A 21,341-nucleotide genomic window follows, 5' to 3' on the forward strand; every position below is an offset into this window, starting at 1 on the left:
TCTGCTAACATCAACTATACACTTCCCATGGCCTTTTCAAAATAAAACCTTCTGCACTGACTGAATGGGCCTTATTGTGAAAAGGTTTTAAAATGACAATGCACTAACTCAAACTGCAAAATACAAAAAGCCTCAGTGAGTTCAGCTTCAGATTTCTAGGCATAATTCAGCCTTTAAATTGAACATTTTACCTGAAATAAATTATTTAACATGATACGTAAAAAAAAATTGTATAGGCCTGATTGTATTGATGCATAGTCTTAAGAATAGATGAGATTTTACCAAGTTATTGTAATAAATCCATTATTATAGGTGAAAAATAATAACTAAAAAGCAGCAGAATACTGTAATTTATGAGATTTTTTGCTAAATTCTCCGTGGGTGATTTGTGTTGGCTGAAAAGAGGGCTGGTAGATTGGTGGTGGGCCGCTGCACTGCAAATGCTCCCAGTAGATTTCATAAGCCCACGCCGCCCCTGGATGCTGCACTTTGGTTCAGTTTGGCTTCAAAACTAAGAAGACACTTCCCTCTGCTGGAGAAACTGGGAAAAAGAAAAAGCTTTTCATTTTTCTCAGTTCACAGTAATGAACATTCTCAATTTTTATATGAACTACAAGTAATTATTTAATATGCCAAATATGTGTATAAGCTCTAATTAGATTCTAGACTCTATACACAGTGTATGTGCTGCCTTTGTCTCTGTATTCATAAACCTGTATATTGTTGTAGGTGATATGTTTCATTGTAATCTTATGAATATAAACTGATCAAAACGAACTGGTCTACAAATCCACTTATGTTTTTGTTATGCTGTGGAGCCTGTGCCCTGTCACTCACTAAAATGAGAGAGGAAAAAAGGGGCTATTTTACGTTTTATTTCTGTTGGCATCCCGTCATAATACATGGTACTCCTTCATTTCCAGTATTGCATATTTATTACTATATTTGATTAATGGATTGGGTGTTTACAATGCAAAAGGCGCACGAATATTTTCACAAAACATTTTCCCAGATGAAGCAGCTTGAGCACATTATTATTATATGAATATTTACAGACTTCTGGATGGCAACTGAAATTTCAATTTGAAAAACATTGTTCAGATGACTACCTTTGAAGCCTTTTACTTCTGGCCAAATGAGGGATTACACTGATTTATAGACAATATATTAAAAACACAAAATGTACCCATTTCTTTCTGTTACAGTCATAAAACCTCCTCTCTTAGCTCATGGTATATTATGTATAAACCACTTAAGGATTTGTCGTGATTAATCAATTAACTATGCATGATTTTGAGCATTAAAATTAACTGTAATTGGATAAATGCTAGATTGATTTATCTAATGAAATACTGTGGAATATTTCAGGAAAGGCAATAACATTTCCATGGAGGCAAGTAAGTTACATATCCTCCACTGGAAAAGTTACACAGTGCACCTTAGAGTTTTTTGACTTTTAGACATTTGGATTGATTTGGTTCGGTGCTTTTCAAATAACTTCTATGTAAACAATGCTACTGCACGAACAAAGTCTGAATACAAACTATAAAATATCACCTTTGGAAATGATTTTTATGAATGCGTGGCCAAAACTCAGCGGCCTGCACACATCGATCGCAGCCCATAGAAATGTCAGCTACTCACAGCGTCGCAAGTTTAACTTCCATCAATAAAACCCAATTACTCCAATCAATAGGCTGTGTTCATGTGCGATCACAACACTCCAGATTCCTCAAGTTTAAACTGAGCTGGAGACAGGTCAGAATTATGTGATGGAGTTTGCTTTGTAACCGTCAGACTGCAGATGTGTTGAGCTGGTTTATGGTTAATATCTGTGTAATTACTGGACCAATCCACATGAAACAAAAACTGGCACAAAGTTCCATGTCTTCTCTTTCAGTGTAAACAAACAAAAGTGAAGTTCTTTTTCACAAAAGCTTCAGAAAGCGGTGCCATTATTCAAATCTAAAAGTGCCATTGTTGTCAGTTGAAAGGACTTTAAGCCATAAGATTAATATGACAAGTCTGTGGAACCAATTCTGAACAAATAATGATAAGGTTCAGCATTTGTGGATCATAAATTTGGAGATTTCTTTTAAAAGCAGTTAATACTGAGTTCAATTCATGGTTTGCAGCTTCCTGTTATTATGTAACATGTTGATTCACAGCAATATAATGTTTTGGTTTAAATGGTAAAGGGCGCTGTATCTGATTTTTACTGTCTTTAGAACGTGAAAAACACAGCTAGTTCATTTTAAATGGTTTGCAGTGGTCCAAATCACTTCCCTTATGCATTCAGAGCATCCTAATTATCACCATGATAAGTGCTTTTCACAACTTTCAGAGAGAAAGCTATAGCAACAGCTAGCACATTTCCTGATTTATCAGACAATAAAACTTTTTATAATTAGATGCAGGCAGCACACAATCATCTCAATATATCTGCAATATATCTTTATAATGTATCTGGGTAAGGCCACTTCAATTGGAGCAACAATCAAAATTGATCATCATTCTGAAACCCATGGATAGGCTCCTGCCATCCGTCCAAAATCATGACAGCAACAATTTCCAGAACGAGACCACTACCTGTAGTACACTCACCAATGTGGTACTCTTGAACTTCGTTGAGGTAGCCGTAGACCGGAGAGTAGCCAAAAAACACCAGCATGACCGTCTGCCCGTCCTCCCGGGTGACCATGTGGGCACTGTGTCCCTCCAGAGGGCAGAGGGGCCCCGGGGCTGGGCTGAGGGGGGTCCACACACGCCTGGGGATGTTAAACACCCACAGCTCATCAGTAACGTTAGCCGCTCCCTGCTCCAGCTTACCCCCGAACATGTAGAGATCATCCTGCAGGAAATACAGATATTTAAATGTGCAGTATATATGCATGCATGTCTGTGAATAATTGTAGTAGTCCGAGTGTTTTAAGAAGAGGCATAAGGCTGGAGTTCAACACACTGTGATAGTGTTGTCCATTCCAGTTTAGTGCAGTCCAGTATGGTTAGGCTTCTGTTGTAGGGAGTATTATACCTCTGAAATGCAATTTAATCTTAATCTATTATAGTTACACTCTCAACAAATTAAAAAATATAAACATTTTCCTGACTGAATTGCTCTGCTTAGATGAAGACACAGAAGAATGTTCACATGTGTTTTGCTGAGGTGAGACGTTCTTCTCAGAGGTGATGGTTCTCCTGTTACAGTCGATGAAGTTATAAGAGGACACAACTTTAAAGGCATATTTAGTTTTCATCACCCTGTCACTCCTGCTCCTCTCTCTCAGTGCACAGGCGTGTTTGAGCATGGAGTCCTCGTGTCTGTGCCCTCCTCACCTCTCACTCTCACCCACTCCACAGGGGAGCGAAATGATCTCACATACTACAGCAGGAGAAGGTTTGAGAAGGTATAATAATAGCTAACCAACGCTAAAGTATAGTGTATGTACCTGTATGTGATGGATCAGTTACCATTAACAACCACATGTTACCCATATTGTCAAAAGGAAATGCTATAGTTTAAAAAACCCAAACATAAGTTGTCAAACCGAGGGACCCTCACTGACTCTCCATGGAGATGTTATTCCTATATTTTGAATGTTCTGCAGTATGACACTAATATCAACTCTCCTCAGATCTGACGTGTAACTATGCTTGCAGAGGTGGGTAGTACTAAGTAACATTTACTCTGTAGTTTTAAAGAAATTGGACTTTTCAGAGCACTTTTCTAGCAGTATACTTTTACTCCTACTTGAAGTAAGGGTACTCTTACTTGAGTAAAGGTTTTGGTTACTCTTTCCAATATGAGTAAGTCTACAAGTGACAAAAGTTTTATGTGGACAGTATGAAATGATTTGAAGGTTTGGGAAGGAAGTCTTCCAAAAAATCAAAATCTAAATCAACTATGCAATTAAAATTGTTGTATATGTACTGGATTTTTTTGGGAAACATTGATAAATATTGTAAGAGAGAATTTATGACTTGATTGTGTGAGGTGTTTATGGAGCCTTGAGCTTGTCTGAAACTGATGTGGACTGAACCAAGCCCGAAGAAACCAGGACTGAACGATAAGACCTGTACTCTGAAGCTGGGTGTCAGCAGGCTGCCTTTGGGGTTAAACCAGGTTTATCGATAAAACGAAGCTGCATGAATCTAGCAAAAGTGTTTCCTTTGACTTATATTGTATTTCTCTTCATGTGTGAAATACACAGCTCTCTTGTTTTCCCTGGTTCTTATTGGTTGGTTGGCACTGACCCCTGCTCTGTGAACACACATGTGGCTTCACTTCCATCAGTTTGCCCCAGGGCAGCATGAAATGACATTCATTGGCTGTGGTTACATGCACACACAAAATCAGATTATGATCAGAATTTTTTTTTGTTTTGTTTTGTTATTATCAGTAACTTAAATAACTTTATTGATCTCCTAGGGGCAATTTAAACACATTGAATAGTCTTGATGTAGAATTGAACAGGAGGATTTGGTCAGGATCAGTTCAGAAGAGCCGGGCAGTCCTGTTTCAGGACAGTCTGATTGAGGAGGGTAACAGCCTTCGGGACAAAGGTGCCCTTCCTTCTCTGTGATCTGCAGCCTGGACACTGTAGCTGACATACAGATAGGAGCCTAATGAATTCTGCGAACATGGGGTGTGATGGATCCTGGAGGATCTTGGCGCCTGCCGTCACAATTTGTTATCACAGAAGGAGGACAGTGATCTTACATAGTTCAATAATTCTTTAAGAGACCTTCATGACATTCTGCAGCCTGCTTTTACTCTGTACAGAGATGGACTTGTACCAGCAGATGTAGTACAAAGTGGAAGTTCAGCTTCCTTATGAGATACTGCCTTTGTTGACTTTTTTTACAGCCTCATTTGTATTTGAAGCAAATTTCGACCGATGTTCAAAATACTGTTCCCAGTATTTGTACTGCTCTGCTATTTCTAGGGTAAGACAATTATATGCAAACACAGAATCATCTGATTTCTTTTTGATTATGACTTTTCTGATTTGTTTGTCTGTCATCTAAGCAATCTTTAAGATCTAAATCAGATTTTGGTGTGAATGTGAACATAGCCATTGATTCAGCAGAAATCCAAGATGTTTTTTAGTCACCTGTGATATTTTTGTCTTTTCTTTTTTACACATAAGCAGCCATATTGGTTTTGATACAGACAGACTATGTATGTTCCTGTCAATCATGCCTATTTGTACTAGGGGAGATTCACTGCTGACCAGACATACATCCTTATAAGTATTGAAGAAGTGTGGGTTCTGGATCCCAGGAAAAAATATAACATTATCTTATTATAAATCTCTCAAATAAAAGTTGAAACACTGCAAATTGTTTGTACCCAGTATTCGCAACATTAGACCAATATTTACATTGATATCAGTCATGAAAGGTTATGGAAGGATCATGTGGATGCTCTCTGCGGTTCTGTCGGAGCGCAAACAAGAATCCATAACTCATTAGCACACTTTTACGACCATAGGAATTATAGCTCCCATAAAACCTATTGATCTGAGCCAACTTTTACGACAATCCAACAACTTTATAATGAATGTGATGAGCAGATGGTTCACACATGTAGTTATTTGGAGTCAATGCTCTGGTATAATTATGGCTAATCAATGCTTAAGTATAATACATGTACCTGTATGTGATGGATCAGTTAGCATTAGCAACCATATCTTACCCATATCATCAAAAGGAAATGCCATAGTTTAAAAGAGCTAGAGGTGGAACATAACAAAGTAAAAGTAGTAAAGAACTGTGTGTAAGTAAAAATTTGAGATATCTGTCTTTACTTAATTTTGACTCTTTCACTTTTACTTCATTACATTAGAGAGCATGTATCTGTACTTTTTACTCCACCACATTTTGAGACCTGCTGATCAATTTAATAATTTGAGCAAACAAAAATGTGCAAATAAAACCAGCCAGAAAAAAAAAAAAAAAAAACAGTACCAAAATACTAAGTACTTCTTCCACCACTGAAAATTGCCATACATAACTTGTCAGGCAGAAGGACCACCTTAGGCTGTCTCTATGGAGATGTTACTGCTTTGTCTTGAATGTTCCACAGTATGGCATTACATATGTATCTTGCATTCATTCAATTTCAGGTATTTTAATAGCTAAATAATATGATGGAAAACACAAATTCTTACTGTGAGCAAGGTTACTTCTCCACAGATCTGACTCGTACTTGGCTTGGAGGTATAACCTGGTTGTCTTCACAGAAAAAGATTAGTTCAAGTTCATACTGAGGAGCATTCTTGTAAATTTATATGTTGTTTGTTGCAGTTGTTTTTGTTTTTTTTAGACAATTTAGATAGCCATATATTTGCTTATACAGGCCAGGCTACACTGAGTTTAATTACTCTGTAGATTTGTTCAATAAACATTTTTCACAGCACTGCAGGTGAGCCAGCACAGAGCTACTGGGGTGTTTCTAATTTACTAGTACATTTTGTAAGTAAAGTAATAAGTAAGTAAATAAAGTCTTGTACTATGTGGTGTGGGTGTAGAAGTGTGTGACTGATGCTGTTGGACTAAGAGAATCAAAGGAGAGATTTTGATAGAAGGGAACAATCACTTCTGGTACAGGAGAAAAGGAGATCACGGAAGGTAAAACACTGAAAAATAAACATCAAATGATCCAACAGTAAAGAGCTGTACCTGGTGTAGGGCCAGAGAGTGTCCATATCTGTACAGAGGACCAGAGCCCACCGCTACCATGTCCCATCTACTGCTGCCCAGATCATAACTACACACAGGGACAAAAACACACAATAATAATAATAATAAAATACACAAATGAGTTACAATGTGTTACAATGCATATAACAAGATTAAAGCATTCATTGACAGTATATTTTACACTTCTTACACACAAATCTAACAAGACTTCAGTTTTTGTTTTTTTGTTTTGTTTTTTTCTGCGAATTACAAGCTTTACAAATCAGGCATAGAGTAAGTTAAGAAAATCTGGTTAAGCATAAGAGTGTAAAGTTTGGTGTATGTAAAAAAATGCCTTTGAAGTTACAATGCTCCATATAAATCTAGGGACATAGTGGCTTAAATTAATTATTTTATATATTATTAAACATCTTCAGTGCAGAATGGACAATGTTGATGAGAGCTTGTAGGTGGCAAGATCAAACTGAAACTAAAACTAAAAAACTATGACTTTTCGCCTTAATAAACATATACTAACTAAATAATTTAACCTGACAGACAACAGTCTGAATGGCTGCAGCATATAAAGTGTCACAAAAAAGTCAGTGTCTTACTTGAGGAGCATGTGGTAGTTGGAGTAGTTGAAGGAGTACCCCCCGACCACCCACATGAGCCCCTGGTGCAGCACAGCCTGATGGGACGCCCGGCTGAGGGACTGGGGAAAGGGCTTCACACTGGGCAGCTGCCAGAATGCATCAGCCGAGGGGACGGGCAGGGAACAGTCTGGACCTGAGACATATATAACAGAGTGTATCAGCCAAAGGGACAGGCAGGGAGCAGTCTGGACTAGAGCACAAACAAATGTATCTAATAACACAGAATGTATCAGCCGAAGTGACGGACAGGAGCAGTATGGAACTGAACACAAACACATGTCCGAAACGTAACTGCAGCTCCCAGAATGCATCAACTAAACACATGGAAAGGCAAGTTCACCTGTATAGCACAATTTGTACACAATGTAATGCTTTACAGAATAATAAAGACATTAAAATCACAATACAACAAATCAAAACATAAATAATCACAAATAATTGTGATAAAATTAACATTAAAGGAGAAAAGGGCAGAATAAAAACCTTTCAGTCGTATGCACAGCTAAACAGAACCATTTTGAGGCTGGATTTAAACATTGTAAGAGTAGAGGACTGTCTCACATCTTCAGGAAGACTGTTTCAGGTTTTAGCTACAAAAATCTGAAATGCTGATTCCCCATGTTTAGTCCTGACTCTGGGCACCAGCAGGAGGCCGGTCCCTGAAGTCCTCAGAGTGTGAGATGGGTCATATGGCACATGTCATAGATGTACTTTGGTGCTGGTCCATGGAGAGACTTGTTCACAAGCAGAGCTGCTTTAAAGTCTATTCTTTGAGCCACAGGAGCCAGAGACCTGAGCACAGGACGCATGTGCTCGTACTTCCTGGTTCTAGTCAGGACCTGAGCAGTAGTGTTCTGGATGTACTGCAGCTGTGTTAAGGCTCGTTTGGAGAGGCCAGTGAGCAGACCGTTACAGTAGTCTAACCTACTGGAAACAAATGCATGGATAACTCTCTCCAATGCACACATGTGTATCATGTAACAGAATGTATGAGCCAAAGGGACGGTAGGAGCAGTCTGGAGCTGAACACATGAATATTATAACAGAAAGTAGCACTGCATTTTATGTGAGACAATGGCTCCCTCTGGTGGGAAAAACATGTAAGATTATAGGTAAATTGTTACAGTTCAGGGGGTATTAGAAGTGATGAAAGGGAGAAATAAAAAGGTGAAAGGGTGTTGACCTCGTTTGACCTGAAATTGTTCTTGATGAGAGTGTAAAAACATAATAAAAAACAAGGGGGTTAGTTGTCCTTAGCTCCTTCCTTCAAACAGATCTAAGGCTGTGGCACTGACCCAAACACTGTCAGAACTGAAGCAGCTACATGTAGCATACGAACGTATTCAGAGTCCAGTTGACAGATTTTTTTTTTATTTTTATTTTTTTTTTGGTGATATTATTAGAGGTGCTATATTACACAAAACGGACTATTGGGATGTTATTACCCACAATTGTGTTTTGTTTCAGTCAAAATGCTCTGTCCTGCCTTGTGATGTCATGTAGTTGTCAACTTAACAGCGCCTTTAGTTCAGTAGAGTTTGATTCTAGTGAAGGTGTTTGGAGTTTAAAAAACACAGTGAAGTGCTTCCTGTATTACCGCATGACATCACAAGGTGGAACAGGGTATTTTCTGTTTGAGAGAAAAATTCTAAATATGCATGACTTGTGTATTAAACATGTGTGAATGAAACAAAACACAAATCAAGGTGTGGTTTGATGAGAAAACAACATCATAACATAGATCAGAAAATAGTGTAATATTTTTTAAGCGCGCTTCACAGAACATGGGAAATATTCTTTTTTTTTCATTATTATTAGTTTTCTGAATCAAGCACTAACAAAGGTGCTCCTTGGTGTTTGTTTTTTTTGTTTTTTGTTTTTTTTTTCCTCCATCTTATCTCCATGGAGACATTAACCATGTGGAGAGGAAAAACAGACTTGAACTTTATTTGTTTGCCATTTTTGATGTGGCAAATATTACATGTTTTATAATTCAACAACATAATTCAATTCAACATAAGCTAAATAAGTAAGTATTGTGGAAGAGTTTGCAGGGAATAGAAAAGTTTGGAATCACTGACCAGTCGGTGCCTCTGTTTTTGCACTTGCACCTTCACTCCACACAGGGGCAGTCATCACCAACAAACCCACCCAATACCACATTCAATTATTCCGGGTATATACTGTAAATATATCCTAAACATGTACAGTGATATGGCTCCAACGAGGAAACCATGCAGGAGGCACTTTTCTTTTTTCCTTTTCTTTTTATATTTTCCACAAATATAACAAGCTGAAATCGCAGATAATCAACATCTGAACAAACAGTAAAACGTGGCTACAGTTTTCAAAATAAATCATAATTCTGTGGTGTTGTGAATCAGAGGTGAGGTGAGTTATGTTAGTGGTAATGTGTAACTTTTGAAAAGGAATTAGCTGTAACATGCACTATTACTATTACTACTAGTACTATTTTTCATTTCAGTTTTGATGACTCTTTCCAAAAAATGTATGTTACCTAGATCAGTACCTTGCCGATGTGAGTGAGTGCCTTGCCAGCTGTCGTTGCACACACATAGTTTCTGGCAATTGTAGCTGTATTCAGGCCTGACACAGTTGTGAGTACCTTGCCTGAGAGTGTAGCGTATATTGCCAACGTCGGTGAATACCTTCCCTAAGTGCGTAAGACCTTGCCGATGTGAGTGAATGCTGTGCCAGTGTGAGTGAGTACCTTGTCCAATGTGAGAGAGTACTTTGTCAGTGTGAGTACATTGCTGGTGTGAGTGAATACCTTGTTGGTGTGAGTGAGTCTCTTGTCTGTGTGAGTCAGCACCTTGCTGCTGTGAGTGAGTACCTTGTCAGTGTGAATGCCTTGCCTAGTGCGAGTGCGTACCTTGTTGGTGTGAGTGAATTCCTTGCGTGAGTGAGGACCTTGTTGGTGTGAGTGAGTACCCTGTTGGTGTGAGTACCTTGCTAGCTGTCATTGTACACACAGCTTCTCAGTCAGGTCACAGTAGTTGTGGTTGGGGCTGTCACAGTTATGAGTACCTTGTTGCTTTGAATGAGTACCATGTTGCTGTGACTAAGTACTTTGGCGGCGTGAGTCAGTACCTTGTTGGTATGAGTGATTACCATGTTGATGTGAGTACCTTGGCAGTGTGAGTCAGTACCATGTTGATGTGAGTGAGTACCTTGCTGGTGTGAGTAAGAACACTGTGAATGAGTACCTTGCCAGCTGTCGTTGCACACACACAGCTTCTCCCCGGTCAGGTCGCAGTAGCCGTGGTCGGGGGAACCACAGTTGTTGGGGCAGTAGGGGATGTGGCAGGCCTCTCCCTTCCAGTGCTCCTCACAGTCACAGTAGACCCTCCCTGTTCCCGCGCTCAGCACTCTGCAGCGCCCATGGCCCGAGCAGTTATTAGGACATGAGTTCAGCCTGGACACAGATTCAAAATATGAGTTATTATTATAAGGTGTATGTAAATCATTATTTATATGATGTCATTTGTAAATTTAATTACATTATTTGCACTGTATAAAGGTCCTGGGGCAAACTGACAGACCATTTCCTCACACACCACATTCATACATAGGCAACGTGAGAGAAGTGTCTTTCTCAAGGGGTGTGCGTAGAAGCTGGGATTGAATTTACAAATTTGTATTTATAGAAAACCTTTACCCTAAACTCAAATATGTGAATGAAACAAAATATTACATTTTATTCATCTGAATGATATATTTATGGTGAGAAAGCACTATAACATTGAACTTGTATATAACAAAAATATTATATAGTTCCATGTACCATAGTATCTATTGCAAAATGCATAACTCAGCCCAGCCTTTTGTTTACCCGTCCAGCCAGAACCACATGCTTTGACAAAACTTTTGTTTTTGGATGAGATTGACAGGCGGATTAACCAGTCAGAGAGACACGTGGCCTGTTCATGTCAAAACAAACACAGCGGCTTAAAATAACACGAGGACAAAGAAACTGGGCAGATTTCTGTAGAATGAACAATCGACACACCAAACTCTTATTTATATCAGGTAAAAGAAGTTATATGTTTTGTTCTGAATGATACAATAATTTTTTTATGAGGAGATGCCTTCTGCGTTTGAGAGACACTTGGCTGTGATTGGACCGTACCAACTTAGGACAGAGGTTTGTCCTGCTCTGTAGTCCAACTCCAGCCCCTTCTAGAGTCAAACAGAATATAGAAGGCACTGGCTGCTCAGGCATGCCTTTTGTGAGAACTAAGTTGCTTCACAATCTTGCTATTATTCATCTACATACATTAAAATTGAAATTTAAAAATATATTGTCAATCAATCACTTTATTTGTCCCCAAGAGGCGATTTAAGCAAACTGAGAAGTAAAATACAATAACAATAGAAACCACAAAAAACAAAAGTCTCGTGCAGCTCAGCAGGTAGGGTCATCAGATCCAGTGTCAGGGTAACTTGAGGGACCAAGGGATTTAAACAGGCAACTTTCCCACTCTGCCACCTGAGGTAACAAGATCCATGTTTAATATAATACAATTAAGGATTTTGAGCTGTCTAGAACACAGACACGATTATAGCCATTCATCAAATCTATCGGTCATCTAACTCCTCAGTGTTCTGTCCCATCTGTATAATGAATAATGCCATTAAAAGAAGGGCTAAAATAATAAGTCATATTTCAAGAGCTGACGGTTTGGATTATATGAATATGGTGAGCACAAATCATATTATTACTCTGAAAGTGCTTTTGACGCTCTGAGTGTCCCCCTCTCTTTGCTCACTGGAGAGATTACTCAAACATGCGCGGTCAGGGAAGATGGTGAGGTAAGACTTATTAGTATTAGATATTGGACAATGAGGTAGGACCTATGAGAATGGTTAAACAGTGAAGGGAGACTTATGAGTATTAGATATTGGAGTGGATGTCTAATATCTTTTATTGTTTGTATTAACTCTAAAATCACAATAATAATAATAAAAAAAATATATTGAGTACTGGTAAACCATGAAGTAAGACTTACGAGCATCGGATGTTGTGAACCGCAATGGTGGAACTTAACAAACTACAAGTAGTAAATAAAGTACTGTACTTAAGTAAAACATTTAGCTATCTATACTTTGCTTAAGGACATTTTATAGTGGATTACATTTTACTTTTACTTGACTACATTTGAGAGCAGGTATCTGTACTTTCTACTTCACTACATGTTTGAATAGGACTGAAAAGTAAACATACTTTTGTTTATGGTTTGAGACCTGCTGAAATGTGTGAGATTTATTTTTAGAACATTTAATTTGAGTTAACGTCCCAAATACACAAATTACAAATCGATTGAATCACTTAAAATTAGCTAAATTATTTATCAAAATCACCATATTTAATAGTTCTAAGAATACAAAAAAGCAAAAAATGCAAAATACTTTTTACTTTTTACTCTTATAGTGCATTTTTAAACAGGTACTTTAATACTTTTACATAAGTAGATTTTTCATGTGATACTTTTATTTGAATACTATTTTACTCCAGTATCTGTACTTTTACTTAAGTAATAAAATCGCATACTTGATCCACCACTGGTAAACTGTGAGGTAGGACTTAAGAGTACTGGAAGGACTTATGAGTACTGGATAGTTACATAGTGAGGTAGGACTTATGAATATTGGACTTTGTCTTGTACAGTGTGAACTTTGTCTTGTACAGTGTCCTTGAGTGTACTGAAAGGAGCTTTCAAATAAAATGTATTATTATACAGTGAAGTAGGACTTACGAGTACTGGATATTGAAGCCGGTGAGGTTGTAGGCTGCGTCGCTAAAGAAGTGCAGTAGGGCGTATCCAGAGGTAGTGACCACTTCTGGGATGGGCTCATTCCCTCGGTTTTCTGGGACCACCAGGCCACTGTGAAAAGTACAGCTTAAATTTAATGAAACAGTTAAAAGATGAATTACAGTGTGTTTTTATTCACTGAGTGGTGAATATTATTTAGTAAAGATGTGCTAATATTAGATTTACAACATAATCCCATTCTCAGACTACAATATTGTCACAGTAATGATCTCACAGGCTACTGGAGAAGTTCATTCAAAATTATGTGAAACTTCTATAGATTTGAACTAAAATGTATTTCTTGGCTAATGTAGTTCACGCCACTTTATCCACACTTCCAACAAACAATATTATTTACATAATAATTTGTTAAGACACATCTCTGTATTGTACTGTATTTAAAAACAAGATTACATTATTATTTTCAAAACATACTTACTTATAAATCTAAATGAGACATTTTACACATTTACACATATTCGACATGTTTCCAGTGCTAGTATAAGCTTGTGCATCATCAGTGTTTCTTGCACCTCAGCTTGAGAGGCAATGCTCACTCTTCCTCCTCTCTGCTCTGGCACAGTCCATTATCAGACCACATTAAACAGATTAGCCTGTGTAATTTTGCATCTTTGATCAGAGGAATCTATTTGAGCTCTCTGAATGGGACACAGCTTTCTGCTTTTAATTATACTGCATTCACATGTATTGTCTAAAAGACAAGCATTTTTGTCATTTTATGCCATTTTTACTCAAATAAATATTGTATAATTGTATTTAATGCACTTTACTGTTAGCTACAATACGCAAGTGGATTTGATGTTTTTGTACTGAAGGACGTAAACGGAACATGCTTACAGTACCAGTAGATCGTAGATGTGAAATCTGTTCATTTTTCCTTTCTCATACTGAAATGAAAATGAATTCCAAGAGTGCTGAGTTACACCTTATTGAGAAACACCTCTAGAGACATTTGCATATTGAGGTCTTCCTTATTTTCCTGTTACATGAAATAAATAGTCAAAATGTACCAGTTTATTATTAAATCTATGAACCCATTATTAACATGGCTTATCTTGCTATCACTACCATTCTCCAATAATATTTGCTTTCTTCCATAATTGTTTCTTCTGTATCTTTCACCACAGTGTTATGGCAGTTTATTGAACATGCTTTGGGAGGGGAAAAAATTTAACATGCATAATGCATAAATGACCTTTGCATACAGCTCCATTCATTTACAATAGATGTAATTGCTGTGTTTCCCGCACAATAGGGAGTAGAGAGAAGTGACTGTAATAATAAAAGCTATTGTTGGGAAGCATGCAGTAAATGTAATGAGGTTTTGAATGCTGTGCCAAGGGGGGGAGTCAGTTGCATATTTACTTTGTGTGTATAGTTTTAGTAATACGGCCAGATAAGGTGTAATAAATTGAAAATGAAGTTGCAATTTTAATGGTTTCAATTACTCCTAGAAAACAGGACATACTTGAAATTAGTCATTGTCTCAGAACTTGACTCTGGCTTTGATCTTTGGGGTGCCCCAAGGGTCAGTCTTGGGACCCATTTTGTTCAGTCACTACATGCTGCTGTTAGGTTAATACACACCAATGATGTATCCTACCACAACTATATGGAAGACACTCAGATTTTTGTCTCACTGGCAGCAGGTGAATATGGACCAGTGGATTCACTCTGCCACTGCATCCAATGGATCACTGTGTGGATGCAAAACAACTTTCTCCAGCTAAACTCAGACTGAAATCATAGAAAGTGTCAGCAGTCAACTCCAGTCTCTCTTTCTAAATCTATCAAATCAGGCTAGAAATTCTAGGGTTATAATAGACTCAGAACCTTAGCAGCCACATAAAATAAATAACATCGGCAGCTTTTTACATTCCAAATTGGGCTTCCTATGGCTCAGAGAATAGACTTTAAAGCAGCTCTGCTTGTGTACAAGTCTCTCCACGGCCTAGTACCAAAGTACATTTCCAATATGTTAGTGCCATATGAGCCATCTCGCACTCTGGGGACATCAGGGACCGGCCTTCCACTTTAGTCTTTTTGTAGCCCGGATGTAGTTCTGGTTTATTCCTAGTTTACTCCTGCTTTAGTTCTGCTTTAGTTCTATATCACAGGTTTAGTCTTTTTATAGTCCTAGTTAAACCTAGTTGAGTTCTGTTTTAATCTCAAACTCTAACCTCAGATACATCTGGAGTCCTGGTGATTTACTGACCCACAGGTTGGCGGTGCGATTCCAGTTTCCAGCGATTCCCAGTGCCTGTGTATACTGGTGTATGAATGTGTGTGTGAATGGGTGAGTGGTTCCCTGATGTAAAGCACTTTGACTGTCTTGAAGGTGGAAAAGCACTATATAAAATGATGACAATTTACCATATGTATTTCTAAAGGGTACAAAATGGTCAGCCCTTGCTGTTCCCCATAGTTGCGTTCACCTGTAGACTGCGATGAGCGGAGAGAAGATGGAGTCTCCGTCATACACGTACATGTGGTCCCAGCTGCACTCTGTGGCAAAGTGACTGAAGCGCAGACGCAGAACTGAGTTTGGCCTGCACACAACAGGGAGACAAAAGTGAAGGGTTTTTATCAAAATTAAACAAATGTATATGGCTTCACAATATATCATTACTGTTGTAGATCAGTTGGTGAAATATGCAACCTTTATTTGTACAGCACTTCTTTATTTAAACCCAAAATCATCATCATAATCTTCTACCTGACAAAGTTGGAAGGCACCTGTGGAAGATCTCAGAAATGCCTAGCTGGAGGATTAGCCTACAGTGCCTGTTTTAGGTAAATGGAGAAAGCCAGGAGAGCACAGAGGAAACTCAACACAGAACCCATCCAGTCCTGGAGTCAGACCTCAAACCTCTCTGTTGTGAGGCATGGTGCAAAACTACTCCGTAACATAAACTATAACTTGAACTCACAATCCCTCGAGCAGCCAGGTGCACTTGGTCTTGTACTTGTAGTTGAGCGGTCCGTCTGTAAGAAAGCCCGACTGCTCTGTGATCCTGAAACACACAAACACAACATCTGCTTTAGTTATGCCATCTTTAAAGACGCGACATTAACTGCTAACACATTGGATGTTTAGATCACCATGTTACCTTTGTATCGTTTTATTCTTAACATGTTTTACTTTCATTTTTGATGCTCTGAATCTCCCCTCTCTTTGCTCACCGTGGTAAGTCACTCCCCCTTCAGAGCGCCACCACAACACAGTCAGCATGGAATCCCGCTAATAAAACTACTGTGACGTGGCTGTGTACAGTTTTGTATTATGTTTTTGTATATTTATGGAGAATTATCCAGGAGAAGCATAGGTGACGTAGGCTTGTGGGCTGAGCATTGCATAAAATCTTACAGCTAACCATAAGAAGGGTTTGAATAGGGCTTGGGAGAGATCTCAAAATTACTCAAACATGCATGGGTGACAAGTAAAACCTCTTCAGGCCTGTATTTGATGGAACAAAGTTACAGTATAACATGGTAGAAAGCTAGAAAAAAATGACAAGGCCATATTATCCCTCTTTAAGATCATATATTATGGTTGAACAGGAAGATAAAAAGGCTGATATTTTTTTTGTATCATAAATGTAACAAAAACTGGATAAATTTGGGATTTTTAAAATTTGGTGTTTCTGAAGATATTACGAGAAATATAACTCAAATTTCACTCACTCAGTGGTTATACTTAATTGCATACCAACAATGTGATCATTATTAGATGCCTGGAGTTATCAGATTATTAAAATTTACTTTACCTTTCAAATACAATAGTTACCATGCCAAAAATCCATTTATTGACTGACACATGTCACCAGTTGTTTTGGATAGTAAGACTTCTTTTGCACCCACTAAAGGCATGCTGCATGAAGTACTGAAGGAGGCACTGGCAAAATACATGCAAAATACCATCAGAAATCAAACCATCAACTTGTGAATAATCAACCTTTCTACTGAAACTACTGTGTTGTCACTCATATCCATACAGCATGTTTATTTTGGCAAATGATAATCACCCAATCTTCAACAGCACTGCAATAACTACCTTTACTATTACTACTATAGTACTACAACTACCTCTATCGACAAAATATTTCTGCACAATCTCTGCAACCTCCTGTTTGAATGTACTCCCACTACCCTGTCCAAAACATACACCACACTTCAATATAGGAGAATTATGTAAATTGCTCATAGGCGTAGAGCTCGGAGCAGATGAGACACGGTCCATTATCATGTCATATGTGTAACTGTCGCCATGGAGACCGCAAGGTGGCATGCAGCTGGAGGTAACCTATACACCGGTCCTATACACTGGTCACACCTGTACATGTGGTTTATAAGGGGAGGTGTCAAATGTAAGTGTAAGTGTATGTAAGTGGATGGTGGGAGGAGGAAACATTATTAAATGAAAACTGTAATGTAAAATTGCTAGATCAAGAGTGAGTGATAACAGAGGAAAATTTGTATTACAATTTTAAGATTTAAATGTTTAAAACTCTCTGATGCAAATTTGAGGCTAGCAAAGTGAAGGAAATAAAATTATAACTTATCTTTTTAATGTGAAATTCTGATCTCCAGATCAGCAGAATTATGATACCATGACATGAAACATATTTCCATTTGCTCTGATCACCATGTGATCCTCTAATCCAGATTATGGTCATGCTGTATCATGTAATACCTCATTTATATCTCACACTGATCATATATACGACACATGCATGGACCTGCCTGTAATTATATCTGCTTCATAATGGCTTCATAACTGTCCAATTACTGCCCAACTCTGCCAATCCTGGTTAATCCATTCAGACACTTTGCACGTGGGAAGGATGGGCTGTGTTCAAACTTGATAGTGGCACTACAACCACAGATCAGTTCACACTCAACTCACAAATTCTCTTGGGAGCTTTAAGCATTGTTACCTCATCAAAAACATACCAGGAGTTGTGTTTCGTTTCATTCACACATGTTTGAGTAATCCTTCATTATTGGTCTATTCAGTCAGTCTGTCCAAAGATCAAAATGCTCTGTTCTACCTTGTGATGTCATGAAGGGGTAGTTTTTACAGGTACTTTTTACCTTTTGTTCAGTAGATATAGGCAATTTCAGATCTGAAATGATCCAAATGATTCTAGTGAAAGTGTATGGATCTGAAAAACACAGTGGAGCACTTGTATCACTACATGACATCACAAGGTGGAACAGAGTGTTTTTTTCTTTGAGATAAGGTATGTCTATAATGAGGAAACAACATCATAACGTAGATGAGAAAATAATATAATATGGGTATGTAGTAAGTTATAATTTGAACAGCAGAAAAAGATATCACGTTATTGCTGTTATTGATATAGAACAAGACAGTAATTATTAAGTTAACAGTTTTCATTTGGCAGAGGGAGAACATGCAAAAATAACTACTGATTAGTGAGCAATATTTAATCACTTATTTTCAAGACACCATATTGCTGATCAATATTGCTGATCAACAGCGTTCACCGCCCACTGCTCTGTACTTACTTCACTCTCCAATTTAATTTTTTTAATATGTGATACGTGTAGGATTCAGCAGCATCACATAGTTATTATAGTACAAATGAAAAAAAAATCTCGCTAATGTGATGTGCAGCTATCCATTGGAGGAGCCGACAACTGGGCTGCTCTTTGTTGCGATGGCGTTAATGCCCATAGATTAAAACTATATAGGAGACGCAAGCGCAATATGTCTTTTCTAAGTGTGCAGAGAGCTGTGGACATAATCCTGTCTCACCATTTTAATTTCCCACATTGTGTTATGTTGACTGACAGATAAAAATGTTATTGGTGCTGTATATGAGTTGACCATTGACCCCTGGCAGGTTGGTCCATGTGAGCAGACAGAGGAGAGGTTACATACAGATAATCCCGCACAGAGCCACAGACTGGTGCTGGCGAGAGCTGGGGCTGCAGATTACAGTGGAACACCAGTCTCTAATCTGGCTGTAATCTCATGGTTCATGGACTACTGCATCATACGTAACTATGCTGTGACCGAGAGAGAGACGTCTGGGAAAATGGAATAAATATTGTTCTTTTCCATTGTAATATTACGTAAAATCACCTTTCATAAGCTTTTGATGTTATAACAGTGTTCCCTCATCATTATTCTACTCCAAATTGCATTTTGATTAATTACTGCATGTTTGAGTAATCCTGTATTGCTCTGCATTTGAGGCTTGAGTGCTCAGAAAATTCCTGTTTTCACCGACCCCCTTATCTGTGCCCACTTTTTTTTTTTTGGTTTGCATGAATCACTCAAAATGAATGTCTGAGTAACAACTTATTAAATATGGTTAAAAGTCCTTGTCGACTTGAAAGTATATAGTGCAACAACTAATTTATTTTAGTTGTCAGCTAGTCAGATACATTTTTCAATTAGTCGACTAGTCAAACTATTATTTCTACTGTACACTGAGACTTTTCAAATACACTATCAACCAAATAAAGGTTCAAATATGGTGACTGAAAGCTTCTAAATAGAGAATATGTATGTATAAAATGTTTGTGTTTGCTATATAATTATAATTTATGACACCCGTGGATCAATAGTAATAATAATTTGCACATTTTACATCACCATATTCATCTAAAACAATATAATAAAGAAACTACTCCCCTGACTTCCAAGTTAGAAAACTGCGGTGCCCAATGGGATCACATCATGCTGACAGTTTAAAAATGTTATGGATATGAATAATTATAATTTATAATATAAATATTATAATATTAATAATTTGTTTTTCATAATAACTTTTATGTAACTGTATTTTGATATCAGTGAAAACAACTACAATCTTGTCACAACCCCTTGTCTGTCCTGCCCCTTTTTGTTCTTTTCCCTTCTGTGTCTGGGGCGGAGATCTTGGCTCCTCCCCTGCACACCTGGAGTTAATCTACAATCAGCTGCACCTGGGGAGGATAAGAGGAGCCAGGACCTGACACTCAGTGCCAGGTCGTTCACATATCTCTGATCTCTGTGGTACTCCCTGCTTGGTTCAGTTCATGTTTTTTCACTTTTGGACTTTGCTAAACTGGATACTTTTGCTCCTCACCAGATCCCGCTCCCTGGACCCGCTCAGCTCTCCCGCCTCCGACCCCGCTCTTCTCTACCAGTACTGTTCGCGTTGTCTCACTCTCTGCTACTTACCCTGGTGGTCGGCAAACACCCCGCTCCCGACTCATCGATTGATCTACCGTCATTTTTGCACTTTTGCACTCTTGTAAATAAACACTATAAACGTTCCCTGAGTTCTATCCTTTTGGTCGCTCCTATCAGACGTTACGACAAATCTAGTGGAGAAGATTATGGATAAGTAGCTTTTTTCTGCACATTCTGGAGATACAATGGCGATTATCTGTGTTGCTGATTAACATGATTATATAAAATGTCCCATGAATGATTATTGTCTACCCTTTTTATTTATATTATTGTTTATTGTTCCCTAGTCAGCACATCTGATGGATATCTGTATATCACCCTAGAGACTTGTTTTTTGTTTTTTTTTTCATTTGTACTAAAATTACTATGCAATGCTGCTGAATCTTGCACATATCGGTGGCCGGGAAGATGGTGGTTGATCGGCAAAATGGCAAAATAAGCGATTAAAGATTGCTCAAACATGCATGAATCACTCCAAATACATTGTCACAAGGGTAAATGAGAAGAGGAGTCTGTATAGTCCAGATAACAGTTACGATGATTCAAATATGACTACGATTCTTTATTATAGTCAATTAATCATTGCAGTCCTACTTGAAAGTTGATTTTGCACATTATGTTTCCTTTAAATATGGCAGAAAAACAAAACAAAAGACAGTTACACTTTCTGGGTCTCATTTATAAAGATAACACACATACAAAACAGGAAGCATGTCCAGATACTAAATTGTAATGAAATTTAATGTGAGTTTTAAGAGACAACGTCACAGACCAACTAAAGGATTACATTACATCATAAATATCTGATTGTGAAAATATTCTGTCGATATTGCCCTTCAGATTATTGTCCTGGATTATTCTTGTAACAGCTGATCTTTTGTAAAATCTGTTTTTGCTCTTGTGTCTAAATGCTGCTTGTCCTCTTATCTATAATCT

General features: G+C 37.9%; 1 protein-coding gene across 1 annotated transcript in view; it reads right to left on the reverse strand.

Moving 5' to 3' along the window:
• atrnl1a (attractin-like 1a) overlaps positions 1 to 21,341 on the reverse strand; it is a 347,237-nt gene that overhangs the window by 311,597 nt on the left and 14,299 nt on the right. Inside the window, exons 2-8 of the mRNA XM_033980189.2 lie at positions 16,126 to 16,209; positions 15,631 to 15,744; positions 13,118 to 13,246; positions 10,568 to 10,776; positions 7,299 to 7,473; positions 6,685 to 6,772; positions 2,605 to 2,851 (exon numbers count right to left, since the gene is read on the reverse strand). Coding sequence (XP_033836080.1) covers positions 2,605 to 2,851; positions 6,685 to 6,772; positions 7,299 to 7,473; positions 10,568 to 10,776; positions 13,118 to 13,246; positions 15,631 to 15,744; positions 16,126 to 16,209 — 1,046 coding nt within the window. The remainder of the gene's footprint in view (positions 1 to 2,604; positions 2,852 to 6,684; positions 6,773 to 7,298; positions 7,474 to 10,567; positions 10,777 to 13,117; positions 13,247 to 15,630; positions 15,745 to 16,125; positions 16,210 to 21,341) is intronic.

Source organism: Periophthalmus magnuspinnatus, chromosome 15 (genome assembly GCF_009829125.3).
Source record: "Periophthalmus magnuspinnatus isolate fPerMag1 chromosome 15, fPerMag1.2.pri, whole genome shotgun sequence".
Classification (NCBI taxonomy): domain Eukaryota; kingdom Metazoa; phylum Chordata; class Actinopteri; order Gobiiformes; family Gobiidae; genus Periophthalmus; species Periophthalmus magnuspinnatus.